Source organism: Ipomoea nil, unplaced genomic scaffold (assembly GCF_001879475.1).
Source record: "Ipomoea nil cultivar Tokyo-kokei standard unplaced genomic scaffold, Asagao_1.1 scaffold0276, whole genome shotgun sequence".
Classification (NCBI taxonomy): Eukaryota; Viridiplantae; Streptophyta; class Magnoliopsida; order Solanales; family Convolvulaceae; genus Ipomoea; species Ipomoea nil.
In genome coordinates, this window is record NW_017616704.1 from 3,574,731 (window position 1) to 3,587,156 (window position 12,426).

The 12,426-nt window shown below is 35.2% G+C and overlaps 3 protein-coding genes across 3 annotated transcripts; all 3 read left to right on the top strand.

The window, feature by feature from the left end:
• The first annotated feature begins 7,243 nt into the window (after positions 1-7,243).
• LOC109155737 lies at positions 7,244-8,008 on the top strand. Its single transcript, XM_019303377.1, has one exon. The coding sequence runs from the start codon at positions 7,244-7,246 to the stop codon at positions 8,006-8,008; it is 765 nt and encodes a 254-aa protein (XP_019158922.1).
• Positions 8,009-10,560: 2,552 nt separating this feature from the next.
• Positions 10,561-11,304, top strand: LOC109155745 (uncharacterized mitochondrial protein AtMg00310-like). The gene has a single exon (XM_019303390.1). It carries the CDS (start codon positions 10,561-10,563, stop codon positions 11,302-11,304), a length of 744 nt encoding a protein of 247 aa, XP_019158935.1.
• Positions 11,305-11,370: 66 nt separating this feature from the next.
• Positions 11,371-12,426, top strand: LOC109155752. The gene has a single exon (XM_019303401.1). The coding sequence runs from the start codon at positions 11,371-11,373 to the stop codon at positions 12,424-12,426; it is 1,056 nt and encodes a 351-aa protein (XP_019158946.1).

The window sequence follows — 12,426 nt, forward strand, 5'->3', positions numbered from 1 at the left end:
TTTATATAAAATAATTATAAATTAATTTTTTCGTTGAGATTTGAACAGTTGATTTCATAATTAAGTAATTTTCAGTTAAGCTACTCCCCCTTTGATATAACAATACTAATATATCTACTAATCTACTATCTACTAAATATAATATAAATATATAATAAATAAACATATACTATATATCTATCTACTATAGTAATAAGAGCCCAAGAGGGTTAGGCCTATAATGGGTAGAAAAAATCGCCGTCAAATTTTTTAATCAAATGAATGGCACAGATTAATCAGATTTTAATTTTTCCTTAAGATTTTCTAATTTATCCTTAATGAACATGATTATCCGTTAACTTTTCCGTTAAATATTATCTTTTCTATTAATTTCTGTTAGTTCACCGTTAACTTATTGATTTCAATAAAAAAGGTCTTTGGTTCGAACTCCATCCCAGTCAAAGTTGGCATAATTAGTATTCTATTTTACTCTTATTAAATTACTAGTTTTTTACGCGCATTGCGCGATTGAGATAATGCCCAATATTTTTTTAAATAAGTACTCTAAAGTATATAAATGCAAGATTATATTGGAATTGTTCATGCATAGATACTTGAATGTTGAATTTGCGTATTTAAATAGGTAATTCTAAGTTTACAAATGCAAGATACTATACTCAAGATTGATTATAATTGTATAGGTATGGTTGAAACCAAATACGGGACATAAGGGAGAACAAATAAAAATTAAGGCATAAAATATTAAATATATACTAATATTGAAGAGCTAACTGCTGATTGCCAAACAAGGACATTGCAAAGTAGTTTCCCACTTCAATTTGTTGTGTGAATGATTTAAATACTCCTTTTGTCAATAAATCCCCAAGGTAGTTAATATGATTGGTTTAATTATATATATATATATATATATATATATATATATATATATATATATATATATATATATATATATATATATATATATTAAACAAGTATATATTATTATTATTATTATTATTATTATTATTATTATTATTATTATTATTATTATTATTATTATTATTATACCCTTAGGTCATTTTATATGGTAATTTACCCAGCTAATTTTTTCAAATATCTTTTTACCAACCGTTGATACAATTCGCTGGTCAAATCCGCTAATATAATCCGTTAACTGCTGATTGTCAAACAAGGACATTGCAAGGTAGTTCTCACTTTTTGTTGTGTGATTTGAATACTCTCTTTGTCAACAAATCCCTCAAGTAGTTAATATGATTGGCTTTATTAATTATATTTTTAATATTTTTTCATGGTATTAATAAAATACTTGGTAAATATATATATATAACATTATTTTGTATTATAACTTTGATATTTAATTAAAAAATAGCGCACAAAAAAGATAATAGACAATGTAGTGAATATAATCCATTGATGAATTTGAATGTAAAGAATTTTCACATTGGAGAAATATAAAGACAATATAACTAATAAAATTATTTTTCTTAATTAATTTATTGATAATGAATAATTTTTTTTTAATAAAGACATTGTAGGGATAATGTAGCGAATATAATCAATTGATGAAATTGAATGTAAAGAATTTTTATAATGGAGAAAAATAAAGACAATATAACTAATTAAATTATTTATCTTATTTAATTTATTGATAATGAATAATTTTTTTTTGAATAAAGACATTGTAGACACATAATTCTAAATTAATGAAATGCATATGCATGTATTATTTTTTGTTGTAGCTACTAAATTATTATCTACTATCTACTATACTAATAAGAGCCCAAGAGAGTTAGGCCTATAATGGGTAGAAAAAATGGCGGTCACAGATTTTAATCAAATGAATGGCTCAGATTGATTAAAAGATTGATAAGATTTAAATTTTACACTAAAATTTCCTAAAATACCCACACACCGTTACTAATTCCGTTAAAATTTTAAGAATTGCCGTTAGTTCACCGTTAACTTACTCATTGATTTCAATAAAAAAAAAAGGTCTTAGGTTCGAACCTCATCCCAATCAAAGTTGGCATAATTAGTACTCTATTTTACTCTTATTAAATTATATATAAATAATAATTTAGTAGCTATAACAAAAAATTATAGATATGCATTTCTTTAATTTAGAATTATGTGTCCACAATGCCTTTATTCAAAAAAAAATTATTCATTATCAATAATAATAAAATAATAAGAGCCCAAGAGAGTTAGGCCTATAATGGGTAGAAAAAATGGCGGTCACAGATTTTAATCAAATGAATGGCTCAGATTGATTAAAAGATTGATAAGATTTAAATTTTACACTAAAATTTCCTAAAATACCCACACACCGTTACTAATTCTGTTAAAATTTTAAGAATTGCCGTTAGTTCACCGTTAACTTACTCATTGATTTCAATAAAAAAAAAAAAAGGTCTTAGGTTCGAACCTCATCCCAATCAAAGTTGGCATAATTAGTACTCTATTTTACTCTTATTAAATTATATATAAATAATAATTTAGTAGCTATAACAAAAAATTATAGATATGCATTTCTTTAATTTAGAATTATGTGTCCACAATGCCTTTATTCAAAAAAAAATTATTCATTATCAATAAAATTAAATAAAAGAAATAATTGTATTAGTTATATTGTCTTTATTTTTGTACAATATAAAAATTCTTTATATTCAAATTTATTAATTGATTATATTCGCTACATTGTCCTTACAATGTCTTAATTCAGTGAAAAAAAATTATTCATTATCAATAAATTAATTAAGAGAAATATTTTCATTAGTTATATTGTCTTTATTTTTCTCAAATGTAAAAATTTTTACATTCAAATTCATCAATTGATTATATTCACTACATTGTCTATTATCTTTTTTTGTGCACTATTTTTCTAATTAAATATCAAAGTTATAATACAAAATAATGCTATATATTTATTTACCAAGTATTTTATTAATACCATGAAAAAATTAAAAAAATATATAATTAATAAAGCCAACCATATACCAGGACTATGTGGTCCAATGGTATTCGGGTTGGACTTCCATTTGGAAGGTTATGAGTTCGAGCCTCAGTGGAGGCGTTATTAGCTCTTTGTGTTTCAGTAGGTTGAGAAAGTATATGAACAGATACTACAATGTAATAGAGCTAGTAGCATTCAAAAAAAAAATAAAAGAATAAAGCCAACCATATTAACTACTTGAGAGATTTTGTGACAAAGAGAGTATTCAAATCACACAACAAATTGAAGTGAGAACTACCCTGCAATGTCCTTGTTTGACGATCAGCAGTTAGCGGATTATATTAGCGTATTTGACCAACGAATTTATTTAATTATTAACATTGGGTAGAAAAAATGACCGCCAAATTATTAATCTACTATATATATATATATATATATATATATATATATATATATATATATATATATATATATATATATATATATATATATACTAATAAGAGCCCAAGAGAGTTAGGCCTATAATGGGTAGAAAAAATAGCGGTCACAGATTTTAATCAAATGAATGGCTCAGATTGATTAAAAGTTTGATAAGATTTAAATTTTACACTAAATTTCCTAAATACCCACACACCGTTACTAATTCCGTTAAAATTTTAAGAATTGCCGTTAGTTCACCGTTAACTTACTCATTGATTTCAATAAAATAAAAAAGGTCTTAGGTTCGAACCTCATCCCAATCAAAGTTGGCATAATTAGTACTCTATTTTACTCTTATTAAATTATATAAATAATAATTTAGTAGCTATAACAAAAAATTATAGATATGCATTTCTTTAATTTAGAATTATGTGTCCACAATGCCTTTATTCAAAAAAAAATTATTCATTATCAATAAATTAAATAAGAGAAATAATTGTATTAGTTATATTGTCTTTATTTTTCTACAATATAAAAATTCTTTATATTCAAATTTATTAATTGATTATATTCGCTACATTGTCCTTACAATGTCTTAATTCAGTGAAAAAAAAATATTCATTATCAATAAATTAATTAAAAGAAATATTTTCATTAGTTATATTGTCTTAATTTTTTTCAAATGTAAAAATTTTTACATTCAAATTCATCAATTGATTATATTCACTACATTATCTATTATCTTTTTTTTGTGCACTATTTTTCTAATTAAATATCAAAGTTATAATACAAAATAATGCTATATATTTATTTACCAAGTATTTTATTAATACCATGAAAAAATTAAAAAAATATAATTAATAAAGCCAACCATATTAACTACTTGAAAGATTTTGTGACAAAGAGACTATTCAAATCACACAACAAATTGAAGTGAGAACTACCTCGCAATGTCCTTGTTTGACAATCAACAGTTAACGGTTAGCGTTAGCGGATTTGATCAGCGAATTTATTTAATTATTAACATTGGGTAGAAAAATGACCGCCAAATTATTAAATCAAATGAATGGTTCATATTGTTCAGGTTTTAATTTTTTTCTTTTAAGATTTTCTAAGTTATCCTTAATTATATGATTATCCATTTAACTTTTCCGTTAATTCACCGTTAGTCTAATTCTAATATTAAAGTCTAATATAGAATTATAACTACACCATTAATCTAATTCTAATATTAAAGTCTTAATAGAACTTAACCACAAATCCTAATGTCGGAATCTCCTCAAACAATATTAGTATATATTTAATATTTTATGCCCTAATTTTTATTTGTTCTCCCTTATGTCCCGTATTTGGTTTCAACTATACCTATACAATTATTTTATTGACAATTATAATCAATCTTGACTATATTATCTTGCATTTGTAAACTTAGAATTACCTATTTAACTCGCACGGGCTTAGCTCAATGGTTTAGTGGGTAGAATTTGGGATAAGAGACCAAGGTTTGAACCTTGGCGGCGGCAGTGCCGGAATTATGTCCAATGTGGGCAGATTCCTTGTGCGTATCAGCATTTGGCCTTGTCTGCTGAACCATTGAGTCACCGTGATTTACAACTTCCCACAATGCTCTATCGGGTCGGAGTGTGGGGGGGCCCTTGGGGTTGGGGACTCAACCTTTGGGAGAATAATTACCTATTTAAATACGCAAATTCAACCTTCAATTATCTATGCATGAACAATTTCAATATAATCCTGCCTTAATATACTTTAAAGTACTTATTTAACAAAAAAGCATTGGGCATTATCCTAATCGCGCAATGCGCGTAAAAAACTAGTTTAATTTAATAAGAGTAAAATAGAGTACTAATTATGTCAACTTTGATTAGGATGGGGTTCGAACCTAAGACCTTATTGAAATCAATGAGTAAGTTAACGATGAACTAACAGAAATTAACAGAAAAGTTAACGGAAAATCATATTCATTAAGGATAAATTAGTAAATCTTAAGGAAAAATTAAAATCTGATCAATCTGAGCCATTCATTTGATTAAAAATTTGACCGCCATTTTTTCTACCCATTATAGGCCTATAATAACTCTCTTGGGCTCTTATTAGTATATATATATATAGTAGATAGTAGAAATAATAATTTAGTAGCTACAACAAAAAATAATACATATGCATTTCTTTAATTTAGAATTATGTGTCTACAATGTCTTTATTCAAAAAAAAAAAAATCATTATCAATAAATTAAATAATAGAAATAATTTCATTAGTTATATTGTCTTTATTTTTCTCCAATATAAAAATTCTTTATATTCAAATTCATCAATTGATTATATTCGCTACATTGTCCCTACAATGTCTTTACTAAAAAAAAAAATTATTCATTATTTATAAATTAATTAAGAGACATAATTTTATTAGTTATATTGTCTTTATATTTCTCGAAGTAAAAATTCTTTACATTCAAATTTCAAATTCATCAATTGATTATATTCACTACATTGTCTATTATCTTTTTTGTGCACTATTTTTTTAATTAAATATCAAAGTTATAACACAAAATAATGCTATATATTTATTTACCAAGTATTTTATTAATACCATGAAAAAATTAAAAAATATAATTAATAAAGTCAATCGTATTAACTACTTGAGAGATTTGTTGACAAAGAGAGTATTCAAATCACATAACAAATTGAAGTGAGAACTACCTCGCAATGTACTTGTTTGACAATCAGCAGTTAGCGGTTAGCGTTAGCGGATTATATTAGAGAATTTGACCAGCGAATTATATCAACGGTTGGTAAAAAGATATTTGAAAAAATTAGCTGTTTAGATTAACATGTAAAATGACCTAAGGTATACATAATAATAATAATAATAATAATAATAATAATAATAATAATAATAATAATAATAATAATAATAACAATAATAATAATAATAATAATAATAATAATAATAATAATAATGATAATTGTTTAAAAAAAATAAAAAAGAATAAATTAAGCTAATCATATTAACTACTTGGAGGATTTATTGACAAAAAGAGTATTCAAATCACACAACAAATTGAAGTGGAAAACTATCTCGCAATGCCCTTGTTTGACAATCAGCAGTTAGCTCTTTAATATTAGTATATATCTAATATTTTATGTCCTAATTTTTATTTGCTTTCCCTTATGTCCCGTATTTGGTTTCAACCATACCTATACAATTATTTATTGACAATTATAATCAATCTTGACTATATTATCTTGCATTTGTAAACTTAGAATTGCCTATTTAAATACGCAAATTTAACATTCAATTATCTATGCATGAACAATTCCAATATAATGTTGTCTTGATATACTTTAAAGTACATATTTAAAAAAAAACATTGGGCATTATAATGTTATATATTTACTTACCAAGTATTTTATTAATACCATGAAAAAATTAAAATAAAATATAATTAAAGCCAATCATATTAATTACTTGAGGGATTTGCTGACAAAGAGAGTATTCAAATCACACAAAAAATTGAAGTGAGAACTACCTCTTGACAATCAGCAGTTAGCGGTTAGCATTAGCAGATAATATTAGCGAATTTGACCAGCGAATTATATCAACGATTGGTAAAAGATATTTGAAAAAATTAGCTATTTAGATTAACATGTAAGTTGTTGTTGTAATTTGATTATTTGGCAAATTCGTGAGACTCGAGACCCATTGGGTGGATACATCATTTTATATTCTCTCTACCCTGATATCTAGGGTTTCCCTATGTTACATCCCTGAGGTCTAGGGTTTATGCTTTTTCGATCGGAAAAGTTGACGACGAACGGTGAGCCAGCACGCTAGGCACTGCGTACAACGACATGGATATTCAGGACATAGTCGGAGGTACGACGGACATCTCGTTGGAGGAGGAAGACCTGGGGGTTCGGTTCGAGGATGAGCCCACCGGGAGTATTGATGCTACGGTGACGCACCAGACCTGGTCCATTGTTGGCCGGTTCTTGACAGATAGAGCCCTCAAGATTGAGATGATGAAGAGGGTGCTGGCGAATGCATGGCGGCCGTTGATGGGTATTGAGGTTGCGGACGTGGAGGCGAACCTCTTTATCTTCACTTTTTTTTTTTATGAGGCGGACATGAAGCGTGTCCTGGAGGAGGGGCTGTGGGCCTTTGAGAACGCAACGCTGATCTGTCAGGCTTTGAACGCGGATGAACACCCTACGCAGGTTGTCTTGAATACCGTTAATCTATGGGTGCAAGTTTTTGACTTGCCGATCGGCTACCGTACGGAGAGGGTGGGGGATTTCATGGGGGTCTATTTACGGATTGATGACCGGAATTTCGAGAGACCGTGGGCAACTTTTTATAGGGTGAGGGTCAGGCATGATGTGGCTAAACCTTTGAAGCGCCGCATGAAGATGATCCTTCGTGATGGTACGTGGGCATGGATCAATTTTAAATATGAGCGTCTGCACATGTTTTGTTACTTTTGTGGTAAGATGGGACACACGGACAAATTTTGTTTGGACGCGAGGCGTTCATCATTGAAGCCGGAGCAGTTCTTGTATGGTCCGGCTATGAAAGCGGGAGGGCTAGGTCCGGCTAAGGTGTTTGGTGATAGGTAGTTTCAATTGGGGCAGGAAAGGCGACGGGTGATAGGGTACGGCGGTGCGCCGGTAGGTAGGGGTTCGGCAGTGGGCTACGCGGGGCCGGTGGGCAGTGGGTTGCCACGGGGGGGGGGGGGGTGTTGGAGACGGTGGGGTGGCCGGCAGTACGGTGGCTGGCAGTACGACGGGGGGGGGGGGGGTGGGGGGCTGGTAGTACGGCTGTGGGGGTTTCGGGTGAGGGGGCTGGTGTGGAGGAGGGTGTTCGGGTTGATCCGAAGCGCCGTAGGGGGGCGGATGGTGGGGTGGTGGATGCGGGTAGGGGCATGCAGGTGGATACAATTTCTTCTCGTATGGTGGGACCTGGGGACCAGGCCCGCCCTCCCCAATGAGTACCTTATTTTGGAACTGCCGTGGCTTGGGCAATCCACGGACGGTTCAGGAAGTCGAGGACCTTGTGTCCAAAAGGAAGCCAGATTTTGTTTTTCTAATGGAGACGATGGTGGATGGGGATCAAACTGAGAGACTGCGTGTTAAACTGGGCTTTGAGGGGAGTTTCAAGGTGGACAATGATCGTAGAAAGGGGGGTTTGTGCTTCTTATGGGTCAAGAACAATTATACTATCTTGATTAGTTATTCTTCTAATCATATTGACCTGGTTGTGACTTTACCGGGTAGGCCGCACTGGCGGCTCACGTGTTACTATGGATATGCTCAGAGGAGTAGGAGGAGGGCGTCATGGGACTACTTGAGATCACTGAAGGGGGCTTCTGAGTTACCTTGGGTGGTTTTGGGGGACTTTAACGATTTATTGGCCCAGTCGGAGAAAAGGGATAGATTACCGCATCCGAATGGCTTGATTATAGGTTTCAGTGAGGCTCTGGAGGATTGTGGATTGATGTATCTTCCTATGATTGGCTATCCGTTTACTTGGGAGAGGGGCAAGGGCACGGAGGACTGGGTGGAGGAGCGGTTTGATAGGGTAGTGGCTTGCATGGATTGGCTGGGTCGTTATGATAAGGCAAGGCTGTATAATATTCGTACGGACTTGTCGGATCACTCGGCTCTCTTTCTTGATATCTATGGGTCGGTGCAGGTCACTAGGCCACGTGGTTTTCGCTTTGAGAATGCGTGGTTGTTGGATGAGGGATGTAGGGGAGTGGTGGAACAGGAGTGGGCTGGTTCGCATGGGTTGGAGTTGCAGACTCGACTCGTTATGTGCGGTAAGGGTTTGAAGGCTTGGGGGGGTGACCGACACCACATGTTTGGTAAGTGGATAATTGAGTTAAGGAAGGAGATGGATAAGTTGCGAGGTAGGCGTGATCCTACTGCGCTGGCCCGGTTTGCTCATCTGGAAAGTTGTTTGAATATGGCTCTGTCTCAAGAGGAGGCCTTTTGGAGACAGCGTGCCAAGCAACACTGGTTGCAAGGTGCTGATCGGAATACTAAGTTTTTCCATAAGTATGCGTCCCACCAGAAAAAGAAGAATATTGTAGAGAAGTTGAAGGATGATGATGGGGTATGGAAGGAGGGGCAGGCATTGGATTCGCTGGTAGCTTCTTACTATAAACAGATTTTCACTTCTGGCGGGTCCCCGGGGTCTTTCAGTGTGGATTCTATGCGGTCTCGTGTGACTGAAGCTCAGAATGCTCACCTGCTGCGCCCTTTTGAGCCAGAGGAGGTCCGGGCTGCGCTGTTTTCTATGGGCAAGGATAAATCCCCGGGTCCTGACGGCATGAATCCTGGTTTCTACCAAGCCTTCTGGGATGTTATTGGTAAGGATGTTACGTCTTTTGTGCTTAATTGTCTCTCTCAGTCATCTTTACCTGATTGCTTGAATGATGCGAACATTGTTTTGATCCCTAAAAGTGTGTCCCTGAGCATGTTTCTGATTTGCGCCCGATAGCTTTGTGTAATGTTTTATATAAGGTTATGGCTAAAATGATAGCCAATCGTATGAAGCCTTTATTGGAGGATATTATTTCAGAATCACAAAGTGCCTTTCTTCTGGGTAGGCTAATCTCGGACAATATTTTGGTTGCCTCTGAGGTTGGCCATTATTTGAGAAGGAAGCAGTTAGGCTAGGTGGGGTGGGCAGCCCTAAAGCTTTATATGGCTAAGGCGTATGATAGGATGGAGTGGCCCTTTGTGAATGACATGTTGGTGGGTTTGGGCTTTGATGCTAAATGGATACAGCTGATTATGATGTGTATTAAGACCGTGCGGTATAGAGTTCTGGTAAACGGCAGGCCTACTGAGGTAATTGTGCCTTCTAGGGGTCTACGCCAAGGAGACCCCTTGTCTCCGTATTTGTTTATCATTTGCGCTAAAGGGTTGTCTTTGCTTTTGCAGGATTTACAGACGAAAGGCCGTATACATGGGTGTAGGGTGGCCCGGGGGGCACCACCGATCTCACATTTGTTCTTTGCAGATGACAACTTACTCTTCTTTAAAGCCAATCTGCAGGAAACTCAGGAGGTGAAGAGATGTCTGAGTGTCTATGAGACGTTTCTGGCCAAGCGGTGAATTTTCATAAGTCAAGTGTATCATTTAGCCGGAATACTCAAGGGGAGATGAGGGATCTTGTCTCAGGGACCTTATCGGTTGCGCAAGTAGAGGATTTCGGGAAGTACCTGGGGTTGCCTTCAGTTATTGGCAGGAACAGAAGGGCGGTTTTTGCTTACGTCGAGCAAAAACTGAGGCAAAGGTTCGGCTCGTGGAATAAGAGGATACTGTCTAAAGCCGGTAAGGAGGTACTTTTGAAGAGTGTTGCTCAGGCTATGCCAACTTATACTATGAGTATTTATCTGCTCCCGACTACTTTATGTGCCTCTTTGGAAAGATTGATGAACAGGTATTGGTGGGGTCAGAGTGGAAATGACGGTAGCATCCATTGGTTGGCTTGGGATAGGATGTGTAAACCCAAGAAGTACGGAGGAATGGGCTTCAAACGTCTTCAAGAATTCAATCTGGCTTTGTTGGCAAAACAAGGGTGGCGCCTGCTGACTAACCAGAAATCCTTAATGGCTCGGGTTTTTAAGGCAAGGTATTTTCCTTCTACGTCTTTTTATGAGGCTGTTTTAGGGGGTAATCCTAGTTATGTGTGGAGGAGCATTATGGCCAGTCAGAACTTGTTAAAGGCAGGGTGTCGGCGCAGAATTGGCAATGGCAGGAATACTCGGATATGGAGAATTCCTTGTCTACCGGATCTGCAGAACCCCTATGTTGATTCTGTCCAGGTAGCTAATGGCCATGATATGTTGGTTTCGGATTTGATTAATGCAAACACCGGGAGTTGGAATAATGATTATTTGTAGCAGCTTTTTAATACACGGGACGCAGGTTTGATCCGACAGTTGCCTGTGAGTACGGATCATGATGATATGTGGTATTGGGAAGGGGATATAAGGGGTTGCTATTCGGTGAAGGATGGTTATAGGCGGTTGGGTGTGATGACTACACAACAATCTTCTGTGTGGAATAATGTTTGGAAGTTGCAGGTCCCCCCAAAATGGAAGGTGTTTTTATGGAGAGCCCTTCTGAATATTTTGCCCACACTTGATAATTTGATAATTAGGAGGGTTGTCGATGTTAATTCTTGTCCGTCATGTGGCTTAGATGTGGAATGTGTTATGCATATATTTTGTTCTTGCCCATATGCTGTTAATGTTTGGCAACTTTCTCAAATTCAAATTCCTCCTATTGCAAACAGGAATTTTGTGCAATGGGCAGAGGAGTGGCTCGGTGCTACTACGGGTTTCTCTAGTGAAATGCAAGGCCGTATTTGCGGTGTGCTCCATTGTATCTGGTCTGCTCGCAGCGCTGCTGTGTGGGATGCAGCACTGCCGGGTCCTAGCGCACTGCTCAGCCGGCTTCACGCGCATTGGACGGCCTGGTTGGACACCGAGCACCGACGGGTTGCGGCGATCGGGAGACTTCCAGTCACAGCTCCTGCGCAGGCCACCTCTACTACGCCGATTCCTTTTTCTTGTTTTGTGGATGCTAGTTTTCATCGTCCGCAACGAGCTCCCGCTTTCGGTTTTGTGGTGTTCGGCGGCGAATTTTCCTTGGTGGTAGCGGCAAACGGTCCCTTGACATGTCCGTATGATCCCCTTCTAGCAGAAGCAATGGCGTTGTGTGAAGCCCTCTCTTGGTTAAAGGATAACGGGTACTCAGGTGGCTCAATCTACACGGATTCATCACTTTTGGTTTCTAGTCTTAATTCTGTTAGTTCGTTTCGCAATTATTTTGTTTATACGCTTTTGGCTTGTAAACATTTAATTAATGCGTTGCCTGGTACTGTAGTTTGTTTTGTTAATAGGGAGGCCAACCAAGTGGCGCACTCCTTATCTAAAGATGTAGCTGCTATTGCAATACGTTCTGTTTGGAGGGATGTTCCTCATTCGTTTATTGAGCCCATGCTGGCTAATACAATCTGA

Coding starts and splice junctions, on each gene's coding strand:
- LOC109155752 (XM_019303401.1), top strand. CDS start 11,371: ATGTGGTATTGGGAAGGGGATATAAGGGGTTGCTATTCGGTGAAGGAT.
- LOC109155737 (XM_019303377.1), top strand. CDS start 7,244: ATGGATATTCAGGACATAGTCGGAGGTACGACGGACATCTCGTTGGAG.
- LOC109155745 (XM_019303390.1), top strand. CDS start 10,561: ATGAGGGATCTTGTCTCAGGGACCTTATCGGTTGCGCAAGTAGAGGAT.